This window comes from Clarias gariepinus, chromosome 20, assembly GCF_024256425.1.
Source record: "Clarias gariepinus isolate MV-2021 ecotype Netherlands chromosome 20, CGAR_prim_01v2, whole genome shotgun sequence".
Classification (NCBI taxonomy): domain Eukaryota; kingdom Metazoa; phylum Chordata; class Actinopteri; order Siluriformes; family Clariidae; genus Clarias; species Clarias gariepinus.
The window spans coordinates 24,423,117-24,442,259 of NC_071119.1; the positions used below are offsets into that span (position 1 = coordinate 24,423,117).

The window sequence follows — 19,143 nt, forward strand, 5'->3', positions numbered from 1 at the left end:
TGCATCCAAAAATTTCGGTTTCGTTTTCGGCCCAGAATTTTCATTTCGGTGCATCCCTACGGAAAACAAATTAACAAATTCAAAACCAAATTATCAAATCCGAAAACAAAATAACAAAACCAAAAAACAAAACAACAAAATTCCCCCCCCTTTCAAAAAAATTTTTTTGGGTTTTGTTATTTGGTTTTTAATTTGTTTTCCGTTTTGTTAATTTGTATTGCACCTCTAGGCCAGTCAGATATTAGTTATTTTGTTTTTCGTTTTGTTAATTTGGTTTTGAATTTGTTATTTTGTATTGGGTTTTGTTATTTTGTTTTCAGTTTTGTTAATTTGTTTTGCACTTCAGGGCCACCGTAAGGAGCCTTTGCAGTCCAGTAAGGGCCACGGAGGCCAGTGGTGACCATCGTATTTATTCCCATTTTGTACGACTGTGGTAGGACCTCCACCCCCTTTTTCTATTGGCCAGGCTTTTAACCAGCCAATTCGATTTTCCTGCCAATGTGATCTCATATAAGGAGAGCCCCTCCCGCATCTTGTTGCTCAGCTCTGCTGTCCTCTTAAGGGGTGTGGCTCAGGAGTAGCTTCTTTACATGAATACTGAAACCCCCTGTGAAATAAAGGGAAGTTAAGATATAAACGTATTTAAGTTGGAGCATTAACACACACACACTTTGGGAAACTCTAAGACCTGTGTTAACTTATGGGACCTTTAATAGATGAGAATTGTTTTATTAAAGTCGCATTCCTCAGAGCTAAAATAATACAGTACATTATAAAAGCAATAATAAGTTGAACTCCACACAAGGTGCCTCTGTATGGTATTTTATACTTCATATAAAATAATATTTTTGCACAATACTTGTGACAGTAGAATATTTCAAGCCTGAAAGTGATTCATTAATATTCACGCCGCTCTTCCAGCCACGCTGTACACCAACACACCCACTTGAGCTCAAATACAGCTCATTCTTCTTGTGTGTTTTCCCGTTCCTCATCACACCAGCATCTACTTTGTTTCCTCTCCTCTTTCCTCCATGTCTCGTCTCTAATTAGCTTTCCGACTCTGGGGGAAGAGACTGTGTTTTGCTTACAGGCCCGTCGACTCCTCCGCCACTGTTATTATCATGACTGAGACCCTGCTAGCTTTTGTTCGCTTTCGTTGTCTCTCTTTTACGCGACTAATTGGAGCGCGGCCTGTAAAAGTGAGACGCGGTGGTGTTGCGTTCAGTCTGATCGCAATCGAGGAAGCTGTACTTTTGAATCTGCTGAATTGCCTTGTTTAATTATTTATTTTTCCTATGAATTAGGTTGAGTTGCTCAGCATCGCTCTGTAAAAGTGATGATGAGTGCTGAATCACAGCAAGTTCCTCGTTGCAAATTGAAACAGCAAGTTAAACGAAAGAAGTGTGTTTAGTTGCAAGTCCCTACATAAGCATTTTTTTTTAGAAATTCTGTCTATCTTTTACGAGACACGACTCTAGAGTGTGGCTTAAGGCTGTGATGTACAGCACACACACACACACACAATTACCGGATACTTTATTAGGTACACTTTTCTAGCACTGGGTTGAGCCCCCCTTTACGTTCAGAACTGCCTTTATTGTTTATAGCAGACATTCAACAAGATTCAGCCTTTCTTAGAGAGTCCATAGTGGACATTTTGGTCCATAGTGTACGATGGCCTGAGAAATAGAAAACAAAATAACAAAACCAAAAATAAAATGAAAAATCCGAATTCTTATTGCTTATCTTCCATCCAGCGATAAGGATACAATCCCAAAAACAAAATAACAAATTCAAAAACAAAATAACAAATCCGAAAACAATATAACAAAACTGAAAACAAAATGAAAAATCTGAAAACAAAATAACAAAACCAAAAACAGAACTGAAAACAATATAACAAATTTAAAAACATAATAACAAAACCGAAAGCAAAGCAACAAAACCGAAAACAAAATAACAAATTTAAAAACATAATAACAAAACCGAAAGCAAAGCAACAAAACCGAAAACAAAATAACAAATCTAAAAATAAAATGAAAAATCCGAAAAACAAAATTAAATCAGTAGTTTGCAAATAAAATACTTATCGCTGATTGTCACTCAAGATATACAACACGTACGCCAGCCAATTGTCGTTGTATTTTCTCATTTGGTATTTTGTTTTTCGTTTTTGTTATTTTCTTTTGGAATTTGTTATTTTCTTGTCGGTTTTGTTATTTTGTTTTGCACTTCTCAGCTACCTTAATATTTACATGGTGACATTAACATAGCATTGCACGGTTGATGAATATGTGTCAGCTGTGAATATCCTGTTCCACCACATTCCAGAGGTGCTCTACTGGATTGAGATCAGGTGACTGGAGGCTCTTTAACTACAGTGATCTCATTGTCATGTTCAAGAAAAACAATTTAGGATGATTTTAGCTTTGTGACATGGCACGTTATCCTGTGGGTGTCTCCCATTGTCCCATTTTTGGTGAGTCCATGTGACCAATAGCCTCAGTTTCCTGTTCTTAGCTGATATAAGCGGCACCCGGTGTGGTCTTCTGCTGCTTCAACCTTCGACATGTTGTGTGTTTGGTTGTACAAGATGTTATATAGTACGAGTTACTGTTGCCTTTCTGTGAGCGTGATCCAGTCTGGCAATTCTCCCCTGACCTCTGATATCAGCAAAGCATTTTCACCCAGAGAACTGCCCTCACTGGAAAACCTAGAGATTGAGAGATAGAGTGTGTGAAAATCCCAGTAGACCAGGAGTTTGGGAAATACCCAGACCAGTCTATCAGGCACCAACAGCCATGCCATGTCCAAAGTCACTTAAATCACCTTTCTCCTCCATTTGAACTTCAGCAGAGTTTTGGGTTGCTGCCATGTGATCGGTCGATTAGATAGTTGTCTTAACAAGTTGTTGTATCTAATGCATAGCATCAGGTCCAGCTTTAATTCTTAAAAATATTTCAATGCGTTTATTATATATATTAATATAAACCTGCGATTTTAAGCTGCTCTACTGTCATTGATACTATATTGATATACTATATTGATTTTTGTTTCTTTTTTTTTTGTTGTGATTTTTGTGTTTTAGTGTTCTTATGCACACATCACCCTTTGTATGTTCCTGATTGTCTTCACCTGCTCCTCGTTGTGTTTGATCAGTCACTCTAATTATAGCCTGCTGCAGTTCTTTGTCTTTGTTTTAAGTCTGTTCCGCTCATCCTGTTGAAAGTGTTATGTTTGTGTTTCCTGATTCATTTTGCAACTTGTTTCTTTTTCCATCTGAGCTTTAGCATTAGAATTATTACTTACCAATATTTCTTTGGAACGCCTTTAAGTTGGATGACAGCGTACACTGTGGTGTCCAGGTCATGTATGAAAATGGTTCCTCGTGCTCCCAGGAGCACTCGTTCACACTCTGAGTCCTGGAATATTTCCGTATCATCAGGGAAGAAAACCTCCATAGATGTGATAATCTGGTCATTCAGTACATTTAGGTGGTCAGCTGACTTTCTTTTATTGCCACATAACGTTGCTGAGTCTAGACCTGAGTAACTGAAGCAACCCCAGATCATAACACTGTCTCTAGAGGTGCATTGCTTCATGTGCCTCCCTTCCTACCCTGACACGCCCATCGCTCTGGAATAGGCTCCATCTGGACTTATCAGATCACCGACATTACCGACATTTTCCCTCCAGGGTTTAATAATGTGTTGGACAGTTTTTATCTAAATTCCAGTCCTTTCAGCTTTACCTCCTTAGTTGTTGTCTTTGCTTGATGCAGGACAATAAATTGATCCTTTTGAAATGAAAACACTTTTGGCCTGGCCATGTGGTTAATCAACATCTTCTGACCATTCACAATGCACAAAGTGTGTGTGTGTGTGTGTAAATATACACCGCATTCACAATTATTATGCAAATTTGGTGTAAGTGTCATAAACATTAAATGTTTGGTTTTTAAATTAAACTCATGGATGCTGTTCCGTCTCAGAGCTCTTTGGATCACTGAAATGAATCTCATGAATCCCTGTGATAATTTCTTTGGCAGATAAGCCCAAATAAAGGAAAAGTACTGAAAAAGGTTGTTCCACATTATTAAGCAGGCCGCAGGTTTCAAGCAATATGGGAAAGAAAAGGATCTATCTGCTGTCGAAAAGCATCAAATAGTGCAATACCATGGACAAGGTATAAAAACATTAGATATTTTATGAAAACTCATCGTACTGTGAAGACATTTGTGGCTGATTCAGAGCACAGATGGGTTCGTGCAGATAAAGGCGGAATAAAGAAGGTTTCTGCCAGACAAATTCATCGAATTAAGAGAGTAGCTGCAAAAAAGACAATTACAAAGCAGCAAACGGGTATTTAAAGCTGCTGGTGCCTCTGGAGTCCCGTGAACCTCAACGTGTAGGATCCCTCAGAGACTTGCAATTGTGCATAAACCTACTATTCGGCCACGCTTAACCAATGCTCACAAGCAGAAACGGTTGTAGTGGGCCTAGACATACATGAAGACTAGTTTTGTTTACTGATGATTGTCGTGCAACCCTGGATGGTCCAGATGGATGGAGTAGTGGATGGTTGGTGGATGGCCACCATGTCCCAACAAGGCTGCGACGTCAACAAGGAGGTGGTGGAGTTTTGTTTTGGGCCGGAACCATTGGAAGAGAGCTGGTAGGCCCCTTTAGGGTCCCTGAAGGTGTGAAAATGACCTTGGCAAAGTATATAGAGTTTTTGCCTTTTGTAGCAAAATCTTCATGCATGGAAATGCACCATGTCATGCTGCAAAGAATACCTCTGTGTCATTGGATGCATAAATGGGCATAAAAGATGAGAAACTCATGGTGTGGCCACCATCCTCCCCTGACCTCAACCCCATTGAGAACCCTTGGAGCATCCTTAAGCAAAATATCTAGGATAGGATTTAGTTCACATCAAAACAGCAGCTCTGGGAGGCTATTCTGACATCCTGCAAAAAAAATTCGAGCAAAACCTGTCCAAAAACTTCCAAGTTCAATGAATGCAAGAATTGTGAAGGTGATATCAAAGAAGGGGTCCTATGTTAAGATGTAACATGCCCTGTTAAGATGTTTTTATTTAAATAGCTTTCGATTTCAGTAAATATGACCTCATAATGCTGCAAATTCAACAAAAGCCTATTTTTAGTTCTTTACAACCTATAAAATTTTTACTCTGTTTTGCATAATAATTTGGAACAGTGCGTTTTTAGTTTTTTAATAAGGTTTCTGCTTTTTAATTAATATTATCATTAGGAGATTTGTCCAATAAAATTTTAATTAAACTCCAATGGTTGATGACTTGAATTATACTTTGCATTGACTAGTTATGAAAATCAGAGAAAGATATAATTTGCGTAATAATTTGGAACACGGTGTATATTTGATGTCATGTTGCAGGTATCACAGAATCTGACAGATCTTTTTAGACTCTGATCTGTTCAACTGTGACATGTGGGAAAATAACTGAAAAACCTACAGCCCTACACACACAGAGAGATTCCTGAGAGAGAGATAAAAACTTAAACCTGTTTTTCTTCACAAGTTCACACATAAAACAGCACAACAATGCACACACACACACACACACACACACACACACAAACTGGCAGGTAGGAGGTGTAAGGCCCTTCTTATTTTGCAGTTAGGAATGTGTGGGAGTTTTTTTTTTTCTTTCTGTCTAAATACAGCAGATCATCAGTGATGCTAGATAATGCAAACCTTTTTGATTTATGTGTTTAGTTGTGTTTTACTTTATGTCTCCAGATCTGTTTTAAAGTCCTTGTTTGCAGACGAATCAAGACTTTGAACATTATGATGGAGGTGTACCATATGTGCAGCTAATAACAGATATGTGACATATGTTACAGTTGTGTCCAGAAGTTTTAAGAATGACACAAATATTATACATTTTCACAAAGTCTTCTGCTTCAGGATCTTTTTGTCAGATGTTACTCTGGCATACTTAAGGATATTATCAAGCATTTCAACGAATACATTAAGTTTATACAAAGAGTCAGTATTTTTAACGTTGAAACTTCTTTTTCAATTCACCCTGCCATGCCGTCTATCAACATCTGGGACACATCCTGAATGACTGCAGGCAGTCCGATCTTCCATAATCATTGCTTGGAGTTTGTCAGAATTTGTGGGGTTTTGGTTTGTCCTTATTGCACATGAAAACAATACAAAAAGAGGAACCTAGCATTTGTACACTATAGTATCAAAACTCAATCTGCATAAAACTGCATAAAATATTATTACGCAAGAGTCCTTATTGCACATAGAATTAAGATGAGATGTAGGTGAAAAATCTATTATCATTCAATGCCCTGATGGCAACAGAGAAAAACTGCTTTTTAGTCTATTTGTCCTCGTTTTAATACTCCTGTATCGTTTGCCTGATGGCAGCAGTTCGAACAGATCATGAGCAGGGTGTGAGGAGTCTTTTAGGATGTTTCCGCTCTCCTGAGGCAGCGAGAGTTGTGCAATTCATCCAGTGATGGTAAACAACAGCCGATAATCTCTTGGACAGTCTCTACGATCCTCTGAAGTTATTTCTTCTGCACTGATGTACAGCTGGTAAACCACACACAGAGGTAGTAGCATAGGATGCTCTCAATGGAACAACGGTAGAAGGACAACAGCAGTTTTTGAGAGATATTGTTCTTCCTGAGGACTCTCAGGAAATAAAGTCTCTGCTGAGCCTTCTTCGCCAGTACAGATGAGTTCACACCCCAGGACAGGTCGTCAGTAATGTGAACACCCAGGAAACGGAAGTCTGACACCCTTTCCACACAGTCCCTATTGATGTGAAGTGGTTTAATGTCCATTTTCCTTTTCCTAAAATCCACAACAATCTCCTTGGTCTTTGCTGTGTTCAGAAGCAGGTTGTTGTCGGTACACCACGCTCTCAGCCGCTCCACTTCGTACCTGTAGGCAGACTCATCTCTCCCAGAGATGAGCCCCACCACAGTTGTATCGTCTGCAAATTTGACGATAGTGTTGCTGTTGTAGGCGGGGGCACAGTCGTGTGTGTACAGCGTAAAGAGCAGGGGGCCCAGTACACAGCCCTGGGGGGAGCCAGTACTGACGCTGATGGCTGAGGAGATATAGGGGCCCACCCTAACCCTTTGTTTACGATCTGTTAGGTAGTCTTTTATCCAAAGACAGGTGGAATAGGGGAGTCCCAGGTCTGACAGCTTGCACACCAATCTGTGGGGGAGGATGGTGTTAAAAGCAGAGCTGAAGTCAATGAAGAGAAGGCATGCGTAGTTCCCCTGATGCTCCACGTGGGACAGGGTAGCATAAAGAGATACAGCTACAGCATCCTCGGTTGACCTATTTGCTCTGTAGGCAAATTGGTGTGCATCAAAGGTGGGAGGGATGAAGGACATGATATGACTTCGGACCAATTTTTCAAAGCACTTCATCAGGACTGGGGTGAGTGCTACTTTCTAGTCATTCAAGCTGATTGATGATCTTTTTGGTAAGGGGACTTTGATGGAGGATTTCAGACAGGGTGGAACTGAGGCCTGGGACAGTGACAAGCTAAAGATCTTTGTAAAGACCCCAGCCAGCTGTTCTGCACAGTCCCTCAGCACACGTCCAGGTACGCCGTCAGGACCTGCTGCCTTCCTGGGGTTGACAGCCTGGAGCGAACACCTTACCTCACATTCCGCCACCCAAAAGGTGGGGCTGGTGTTTATGCGAACCACTGATGCTGTGTTTGTAGCAGCTGTCTCTGTTGGCACCACCTCAAAGCGGGCAAAGAATTGGTTCAGCTCCTCTGCTATTTTGGCATCACCTGCACCAGCAGCTCCCTGACTGGAGCATTTTTCTGACCACATCCAAAATTCACGTTTTTTTTCACAATTCGCAGATGCTCTACCAACGAAACCCCCCGTCAATTTCGGGGGTCCACTGTATTTGCGTCGCTTTTAAAACTTTTGGCCACGGCTGTACTGTAGATAACGAAAATTAAATCACGTCCACATGGATTATTATAAAGTAACCAAAACTCACCTCATAACCAGTACCCTGTTAATGATACATTACATCATAATTAAAAGTCTAGTAATCTTGTACACTTTGTCATATCCAAAATTGTGTGTGTGTCGTCCACTTCTGGACAGCCAAAGGATGTTGCTTACTGGATGCCAGTACTAAAACACACATTCAAACCCAGTCAAGGAAGCACATTCAGTAAGAAAATACACCTGATAACATTACGTTATCACATCTACATTACGCATTCGCTTCTAAGTCATTCCGAATCAGTTTTGAATGTTCCGATCACAGCTAACACAAGCTACAAAGCTAATTAGCTTCCAACACAAGGCTGAATCCTAAATCCCTCTCTAATCCCTGATCAAGGGCACTACTACTTGGTACAGTATGTGGAACAAAGCTTATAAGCACTAGGTTTTTTATTTTGCAAAAAACAAAAGACCTGGAACCCTTTCCATTATATACCAATATTTGACCAAAAGTATATGCACCCCTCACCATCACAACCATATGTTAAAATATTTCCTCAACATTAGAGGCGCATAATTGTACAGAGTGTCTTTGTATGCTGTAGCCTTAGGAATTCCTCTTCCATTTGTGGTACTAAGCAACACAAACCCTTGACTACACACGGCGACGCCCCCTGTGAGCTCCACAAAGCCGGCCACACAGGAACACACTGTGTGTTAAAAGTCAGGCTTTGGGATGAACTGGAACTGGAGCCTGCTTGAGATTTCAACATCAGCAACCTGAGCTCATTCAAGCTCTTGTAGAATATGTTAATGAAGACAAGTCTCCACAGCCACACTGCAACATCTAGTGGAAAGCTTCTCACTGAAGAGCGAGCTTACAAGGACATGTGGGTGTGATTTTCAGGGGTGCAAAAACTTTTAGTCATACTGTATAGTGTACCTGTGAGAGATCATTACATCAAAGATTACATGGATTGTTTAACAGAAAACATTGTACTGGATTGTTAAGAACGATCATGCGTGTTTATTTTGTCATGTTACATTTAATCTCTGAACCCATTCAGGAAGTCGCACAGGAAAAGCCTCATTTTGCAACCAGTCGGAAATGCCCAGTTTGTGTGTGTGTGTGTGTGTGTGTGTGTGTGTGTGTGTATGTGTGTGAGTTCGGCCTTAGACTTAAATAATTCAATTAATACAAATTCTAACCTTTATGGTTCAAGTGTGTTGGACAGAAATGCAAACTTGTGTGTGTGTGTGTGTGTTTAAGAACCGCTGGCTGTAAAAGCAGCACCGTGAGCTGATTCTAAGCAGATACGGGCCTCTTCCACAAAGAGAACGGAGGCGGCGCATTTCTGGGGATTTGTAGAATGCAAGTAAAAAGGAGCAGAAAGGAAAAAAGGAGGGAGAAGGGCAAAGAGAAGAAAAGGAAGCGCAGACAATTCGTCATCTCTGTAATCACGTAGTCACGGATGCACAGAGCTCACACACGGCAGGACGACACACGTCCTGAACGACACAATGCTTCTAACAGCGGCCAGTATTAGAGTGCACAAGTTCCAAAAGGTCACGATGCTAATAATTACAGAAGAAGTCATTAGTGTGAACCAAAAACAAACAAATAAATAAATTAATTTCATTAGGTATAGTTATTGCCCTGAGATGTATTTGCACCTTATTCAGGGTGTACCCCACCTCGTGCTCCAAGTCCCTAAGCCGACCCTGTATACAGGATAAAGCCGTGTAGACCATGAGTGAGTAAGTGAATAAGTTAGTTATAGTTATACTTTCATCGCAGAAAAATTTGTTTAAAATGCCAGCTAAATAAAGAGCATTATTATTATTATTATGATTGATTCAGGTTTTTACACTTAACTGTATTAAAATAATGAGATTGTCCCCTACTTATGAACGAGTTCCGTTCCGAGGACAGGTTTGTAAGTCGGATGTGCTCGTAAGTTGTACAAAGTGAGTCTTTTACACCTTTGACACAAATATATAATGTAAATCATACCAATTTGCCCGAACAAAATTTCTGTCCCCTTTCACCACACTGCCATCATGTGGATAAAAACCATAACCATGCCTTAGGAAATGAATCTTACAGTAAAATGTCTCTGCGGCTTTAAATCGGGAGGGGAATCCCAGACGACGTTTTGTCTCAGGGCGAATTATGCCGTAAGAAACAATGGAAAAACGGCATAATTTGTTCCACAACCCAGAAATATTCATATTAAATTATCAATAGAAAATATAAAGTCAAAATAAAATAAAATAACCGGCACCTTACCTTTTTAAAAGAATCACCTCAACATTCAACGAATTTCACGCACACACACGCATATGTGTGCACGTGCACATCCACACGCATGGATGTTGACTTTACCTAGACTGCAAGTTTACGAGGGGAAACCCAGGCGCCATTTTGTCTTAGAGCTGTTTTCCACTGTATTGGACTGTAAACTCCTACCTAACCTACGAATGTTAGATGCGAACCGCGGTCTGTTCGTATCTACGGAAATTCCTAACTCGAATGTTAGAATGAAAGTCGGGGATGACCTGTATACTGTAGGATACGTTATTAGTAACACTTACTACTGATTTTATTTAAATAATTGAAAAGTATATATATAATAATTGGTAATGATATTGGAGATTTAACCTATTTAAAACAAGTTTTTATTTAAATATTATTGTTTTCTTTATTTTTATAATTTGTTTCTTTGTTTAAAACACTGTATACTGTATACAGTATAAGAAACTGGTAAACTGTAAATAAATAATGTGTGCGAGTTTGTGTGTGTGTGTGCGTGCATATTTAGTGGGACATGCAGGGGAATGTTTTTTTTTTAAGACCTACAGTGACCTTTGAATCGTTCAAGCAGAATAAAAACATCTAACTTAAGGCATGAACCAGTGAGAAACAGGTGCAGCTGGTGACAGATAATTAGGCCGGTGATAAGTATACTTCTGATGCTAAATGCTAAGGGGTTGGAACAGACTAGAGGGGAAATGAGGTCGCTGCTGAGATCGGTACATAAACAACCCACATATAGAGTATACTTGGGTACGCGGCCATTGGCGATCGATTAAATTAGGAGCGTACAGTACAGGCAGTAAATACAGCGGGATGCCAGCTGCCATAAAAAAGAGTAAGAGCAAGTGCAAGAAGGGAGTACTGGCGGTCGCACACGCTCTGGAGAGAGACACAGAAAGATTAAGCCTTAATACTCAAGCAGAACAGATCCGTGCAGCAACACAGCACTGGACAGTGACTGATTTATTTTTTATTTTTTTGCTTATCTGGAAGTACTGAGTGTGTGTCGATGGAGGAGGTGTCAGCCATCAAACTGTGCATTTGGGTTTTCTGATATGTCATGTAGAGTTAAAGTTACCATCACTTTTAAAACGTACATTTTACTGCTAGTTCACAGAATGCACATATTATTTTTATGGGTCACAGAAACAACATAAACAAGCGTGAAAAAATGTGTTATGAACCTCTTATTTTATTGCCTATGTAACACATGTTTTATATTAAGTCGTTTGTATAGTTGGTTACAATGAAATTAAATTTGGTTGCCTAGATTGTGCTGAAATGTCACTCTATACAGGGCGTCCTCGGTTCTACTTTTGGTACAATCGCTCACGTGTATTGTACAAAAAAATAGACCCTGTAGGGTGCCAGATACCAATATAAACAATTATGTATGATATTTTCAGTGTGTAAGTGAATGTATAAAATGTCTAAAGTCTGGTATATTGTTACAATCCGGTCCGGGAGCTCGATGATAGAAAATCTCTGTCCTGTAAAGCTGTCCTGATGGTGAATAAGCCTAATTTTACAAAGTTCACAGTTCAATAAAGTGAGACAAAATGCCATCCGGAATTCCCCTTGCGATATAAAGACGCATAGACAACACTGTTATATTTCACTCTGACCTTCATTTCCTAAGGCATGGTTACGGTTGTTGCCCTCAAGATGGCAGTGTGGGGAAAGGGAAGAGATTTAGTAAAGCGGATTGATGTGCTTTACATTGTATATGCATATCAAGACATATGAGACTTACTTTGTCAGACTTAGGAACAAATCGGACTTACGAACGTCCTCACGGAACGGAACCCATTCGTAAGTCGGGGAGTACATATATTATTGCACAAGCCTGGACCTATACAGTACCTAAAAAAACCATATACGGTAGTAGACTACTTTTTTGCTGGCTGATAATGCCGGCCCGTTTTGAGGGCATGTGGGAAACAATGCAATCTGTTTTTAAATTGTATTCTATGGCACTTTGCAGCCTGTAACCATTTCTTTTATTTAATCATCTGGGGGCGTCAAGACTTATACACAGTACTGTATATATGTAACATCTCATATTGAAAATGTGTTTAAAACTGATGCTAGGTAAATATGTTTGTACATGTGAGCTGATGTCATCTCCTGTACATTTTGCATTGTTAATTTTCCTGATTGTAAGTGTGTGAAGTGTTCCTTAATAATCACACACTCATAATGGGACAATTAATCGCTAACCAATCCTTACATAGGATTATGGGTTTTAATCTCTCTATTTTGTAATTAAAAACACAGTGTAATGATAAACTTTTTTTCACAACAGATGAAAGCGTTATTTTTACATTTTAAAACCATCACTCGAACAAGATGACAGGCTAGGATAGTGAAACAAACAGATTAAAATGCATTACCGTGATCTGTGATGTGGTTCGACGTTCTCCATGCCTGTCACTTACCCTGGTGCTGTGCTGCGTCTCTGCAGAGAGGTGGCCCAGATCGATCAGTTCCTGCAGGAGACGGCGGCGCGTGAAGCCAGCGCTAAAGTACGTCTGCAGCAGTTCATCGAGGAGCTGCTGGAGCGAGCAGACCGAGCGGAGAAACAGCTCCAGATCATCAGCAGCTGTGGGACCACGCCGAACGGGAGCCTGGGCCACTGCAGCCTGCAGGGCTCCAAATCCAACGGCCGACAGGTAACGAGACGGACAGCGTCTAATCCCAGTGTTGTTATTTAAACCTAGTTCCATTAATAATGATTGTTTTGTAGCATGGCGGTGTAGTGGTTAGCGCTGTGGACTCGCACCCCTGGGGTCTGATGTCTGCCTCGCGTGTCTGTGTGCATGGAGTTTCATGTTCTCTCTGTTTACTCTGGTTTCCTCCCTCAGTCCAAAGACATGCAGATTCGGCTAATTACTACCCGTAATGTGTGTAAATAAGTATGTGCTTGTGTACCCTGAGATGGATTGGCACATTGTCCAGGATGAGCACTATATAGAGAATGAGTGTAAGTGAATACCCACAATGCACTGTAATGTCTAGAAGGCACTGTTCATTAGTTTAAAGTGCTTACAATGGACACAAGATATGGAACACCACCATCCCCACAATCGCCACTTTTAATGTGGTTTTTCTTGGGCTTTGTCCCTTTTATATTAGCGGTTGCCAGATTGTATGATTTTGATCCAGAAGATCTGGCACAGGTTTTATGCCAGATGCCCTTCATGTCGCAACCCTCCCAGTCTCTATGCAGACTCTCCATGCAGTACTGTACATGCAGCGGCTGGGTTGTAAGGTATATAGGGTAAAGGGTCTCATCCAAGAACCCAACAGTGGTGACCCAACAGTGGCAGGGCTCGAACCCCAGACCCTCAAATCAGCAACACAAAGCCTTACCTCAGACCACCACTACCAAGTCTAATTAATGTTTTAGTACTGATGTGTATGTATTTTAATACCTGTAGGATAAACTTCAGATTTAAAGTTTACAAACAAACTATTTCAGACATTTGGCTATGTTGTGCCATTGGCCTGGTTCGGATAAATTCCCAAACTTAACCTCTTTCAAACAATACATGGCGCCATAAAAACTACCTTGAAAGACTAAAGTACTTTTATTTTAATGTAAAAAAAAAAAAAACTTCAAAAAAATTACTTATTAATTAGTTGTTTTTTAATTTTTTCTTAATTTATTATCATTTTATTTGATTTTTTTTACTTTTTTTCTAACTTTTTTTGTTATATGTGGAGAGATTTATAAGTCTCTAGAGAGCACATGCTGGAAACGTGAATCAACCACAACATTTTATATATATATATATATATATATTTAAAAAATTGTTGATCTTTAAATTTGTCACTATTCAAAAGAATACTGTACTGTATAATTTGTATAAACTGAGGAGTGTTATGTATTTATATTTAAAATATAAGCTAAATATCGGGTTTCTTAAGAGCTAAAAATAGGTAGCTTAGTGGCTGTTAACGGCTAACATATCCATTTTCAGTTCTTAGTTGAGTTTTACATTTACTAAAAACCCTTTGTCCGCTTGTTTTGTTCATCAGAAAAGTGAAGTTAGCAAATGGTGAGAAATGCCTTATGATGTCTTGAACATGTGGGTAAACAGCGTATATCTCTTAAGGCCTGAAGTGTTTCCAAATTCTGCATCCTCCAGGGTCCGGGTTCGGTTCCCGGCCAGGCTCGCTTCCCTTCTATGCGTGCATGGGGTTTGCATGTTCTCCCCGTGCTTGGTGGGTTTTCTCCGGGGATTCCGGTTTCCTCCCACAGTCCAAAGACATGTAGGTTCGGTTAATTTGTGTTCTCAAATTTCCCATAGTATGTGAATAGGTGTAAATGTGTGTATGTGTGTGTGCCCTGCGATGGATTGGCACCCTGTCCAGAGTGTACCCTGCCTCGTGCCCTTAGCGTCCTGGGACAGGCTCCAGGACCCCGCGACCCTAAATACAGGATAAAGTGGTATAGAAGATGAGTGAGAGAAATAAATTCAAGCAGTCTGAGTGCAGAATCTGAGAAATGTTTCAATTGGAACATTAACACATTTCAAAGATCTCCAAAAAAAGGTGTGCCCTGCAAAATGTAAAAAATTCATAATAGACTTATTAAAAAAAAAAAAAAAAGGTTTATTAATTTTTTTAATTTATAGTGATAATTTATGTGTGGAAACAGCAGAAAAGAAAAATTAATAAGCAAAAAGAGACATATTTCTTACAATTCTTATTCAAGAACAAATTATAGGATTTTTATACCTGGTTCTCGGCACATTTCTCATTGTGTAAGTTATAATTCATATTATGATCTATATTTAGGTGTATGTTTATGCGTGGTCTAGTGAGTAAATCGGGTCCCTGGTTTCTAAATCCAGGGTGCGAAACACTTATTCATAGAGAAGATTAAAAAAACAGCGAGCTTTGAGTGTCAGGGTGAATAGAGGAGGAGAGCGGAGTCGTGTTTGTGTGATTTAACATCGATGAGCTTCTCTCTGTTGGTTTACATCGATTGCGTGACTCAGACTGTTACCCAAATAAAAAAAAGTACCAGAGTTATAAGCACTGCAAAAAAATTAATAAAATAAATAAATAATAATAATAATAATAATACAGTGAATAAGTAAGTAAATTGATCGAATCAAATGAATCTAGCCACCTGTATCTGCAGTTTTCTAATATAAGAATATACAAGCCTATTTGTAGACGTATATGACAATTTACGTTAGGTCAACTGGACTTCTCTTCGGTTTGAAATTTTCTGCTACTCATCCAAGTAGCTTCTTCAGTCAGAGAAAGTTTGGTCAGGGGACCCCCAGCCTCCCACAAAAAATATATATAACCTGCAGGGACCATTTCTCACCAGAAAGGCTCACTGATGAATAACAGAGAAGGTTAGAAGGAGGGCGAGTCATTAAGATGTGATGGTCACACATCGATGCGCCATTGTGAACCTGGTGGACGTGTAAATTGTTCTTAAGGCAAATTAGGGACCAGGGAACGTTTCCGGGACCGTTTGACCCCAAAGTTTGCGTCATTTTGATCAGTAAGAACACTGGCTCTGGAACCGTGCCCGAGACCATCTCTTCAAGGACAGTGACCTCGGGCACAGGTTGAATCAAATAATCGTAGATCAGTCTCCTCTGAAATTTGGTTACTCAAAAACCAAGTAGTTGCATACTGCCATCTGCTGTATCACAAAGTGTCATACCCAAGTGTACCCGAGTACGGAGGATAAAAACAATGTGAATGTTGGCCAGCAGGGGTGTGTGGAGGGGGAGCAATTGTTTCTGGGGACAGTATAAATCAGCCGTGCCTAATTTGAAAACGCCCTTAATCCTCCTGGAAATAGATAAAAAAGCAGCATGGAAAATAGGAGACAGGTTGTGAATGAGGTCTCCACCTTTATTTGTATATAAATGGCTCCTTGCCTCTCTCTCAAACCAAGTATCCTCTCTATCCACAATGTGCACATTGTAGTCCTCAAATGTGTGAGCTGTATCTTTTAAATGCAGGTGCACTGCTGATTGAGGACCTGGAGTGTTGTTTCTCCTGTGCTGAGCCAACCTCTTGTGTAAAGGCTGTGTGGTTTCTCTAATGTAGCGCCCTGCACACTCATCCTCTCATGCACTGGACTGTATATGCTATTTTGCTCGTCTTGTGCTTTGGTGTCTGGTCTTTTGACTGGACCAGTCTCTGTCTCAGTTTGTTTGTAGGTTTAAAAATAAACAGGTATGCAGTGTTTTCCAAAGAGGCTCAGGAGCTTCTCAGATGAACCCACCACATACAGCATGACAAGGTTCTTTCATTGACTCTGGGTCCCAGCACCGTTCTTTGTTATTCTGCTGGAGCTGGACACCCATTTGACAAAGGCCCCCTTAACATATCTGGACACCTCAAGGGGGTGGTGGTGGCTTAAACAATTAAGGCTTTGGGTTATTGATCATAAGGTTGATGGTTCAAGCCCCATCACCAGCAAGTTGCCACTGTTGAGCCCTTAAACAACGTCCATAACCCTGTATCCTGGTTGACCCTGACCCTGACCAAAGCTCCTTAAATTATTAATTTATAATCTTACTGTGCTGTAAGGCAGTGGTCCCCAACCCCCAGGCCGCGGACCGGTACCTGTCCGTGGATCAAATAGTACCCGGCCGCACAATAAATAATTAAATATTTCCGTTTTATGTATTATCTGAATATTTTATTAAAATAAACTTTTATTTTAATAACCATTTATATTATTATTATTAAATGACCGGATTCGCTCGGTTACATCTTGCGCGCCATTACGAGAGCCGCTGCAAGAAAAAGAAGTTTTCTCAGAAAAGAAGTTACCGCTGACAGCACATGTCAGTGACGAGGAATGGGTCGCACGCTTGTGAGTATTAGCGGGCACACCAACATGCAGAAGCCTTGTCTGACGGTTTATACAACACCCAAAACATCCGGAAATAAGCTTAATAATCTTCTATATGTTTTTCAGTTTGGTCTATTTGTTGCCATTGTCTGTGTTTTTCAAGATGGCCGCCACGTTAAATAAGCGTCCCAGCTTCATGTGGACATTAATAATTACTGCTTTAATTCTGTGATAGGCACTCATATTTATTTCTTTAATTAAACTATAAAAACGTGTTAACATCCACCTGAACTTAGAGGGAAGGGTATTAGCGTAGCTGTGTCTCACAGCGACAGTGCTCCTAAATGCCAGCCGGCGACCTACATTCCACTTCCTGGTAATAAAAAAGACAGCATTCGGTGTGTCAGGAGGAGGCCATGCTATATACGGAGCACAATGTGATTTGGAACAGGGCCGAAGTAGAGCACAGGGAGGAGGAGGGAGGAGAAAATGTAGCAGGGGAAAAGTCCAAACAAACTAGCATGAAATATCTAGCACAGTTTTGAGGAAAGATTGCGCTCTGCACTCATGCTACACATTTTTATGTAATCCATTTCAGAAGATCAGCAATACTGTAAATATAAAATGGTTGGCCATTGATAGACCAAACTCATATTACCGTGCATGCACAGGGTCAAAGGGCGGGGGCTTCATTAGAAGCAGAAAAATGAGTTTTGGGCATATCATATCTTGTTGTATGATATATAAATATAGAAATGTGCAAAAAATTACATCGAAACACTATGTGTCATGTTATGTACTCCATAAAATGTTGGCAGAGAACTATAGCTAAGGCATGGTGGATCATGCAATTGTTTTTTGTTTTTTTCGGCTAACATATAAATGACATTGACTCACATAAAATAATATCCTTATTATTAATATTACTGTATATAATTATATATAAATAATTATATAGGCATGTGCCATTTGGCTACCAGATAAATCATGATGATATTGGATTTACGCACTAAAACTTACTATACTTTACGTTCGTAGGCCCAGTTTATGAGGCCTTAACCTATGAACTTTCCCACGATGCAATGTTCTTTCTGTATTTATAAACTCATCTATTAGCTACATATAAAGCAGCTTAATTAGTGCAGGGGTGCTAACTTTTGCCTTATTGAGTGTTTGTATGTATCACCATTTCTGGATTATTCTGTCATTTAGAGTTAAAAGAGTTGAGTATAGCATACCATTTTATTTTAACTGTATTATATAGTAGTTTTGGAACTCTCTATATTTTAGATTTTTGATGTTTTATCATATTGCAAAGTAATATACCAGAAGGTCACATGGTCATCTGTGGTACTATTTGAGCTAGCTAATGTAATAAAGACAGTAACACTAACCGATATTTAAGTTAAAGAAGGCAGTGATTCTAGCTAAGCTAGCTAAACACATAACAATATATGGTTTATGGCACTCATTAAGTTAGCATATAATGTAAAATGATTATCATGCACAGTAAACTAGCTAATCTAATAAATGCAGTGGTGCTAACTGAGCTAGTGAATCTAATAAAGGTTAGGTTTTTGGTACTGATTTAGCTACTACTTTTGGTGCTACCTGAGCTAGCTATTTTAATAGATGCAGTGTTGCTAATATAATAAAGGTTAGTGATTTAGATAATTTAATAAAAACTATGGTGATATGTGAACTACAGTAGCTAAGCTATATATATATATATATATATATATATATATATATATATATATATATATATATAATTTTATTTAAAAGAAAATGACAAACAAAATGATACCAAATTTATAACAATATCTCTAAAAATTAAAAAGTGATTACTGCTGGGTCAAAATATCACATTACAAATCCACAAATCATCTGTCAACTAAATATATATTTAGGTATATATATGACCAAATTAATAGCCTGCAGCCCTCAACTTTTTGTAGAAAGCAATTTGTATGATTACATTAATGTTTA

The 19,143-nt window shown here is 39.4% G+C and overlaps 1 protein-coding gene across 2 annotated transcripts in view; it reads left to right on the forward strand.

The window, feature by feature from the left end:
* Window positions 1-19,143, forward strand: part of fbxo41 (F-box protein 41) — a 42,373-nt gene that overhangs the window by 6,625 nt on the left and 16,605 nt on the right. For both annotated transcript variants that reach the window (XM_053479574.1, XM_053479575.1), the window contains exon 2: window positions 12,781-12,988. In XM_053479574.1, the coding sequence (XP_053335549.1) occupies window positions 12,781-12,988 (208 nt within the window). The remainder of the gene's footprint in view (window positions 1-12,780; window positions 12,989-19,143) is intronic.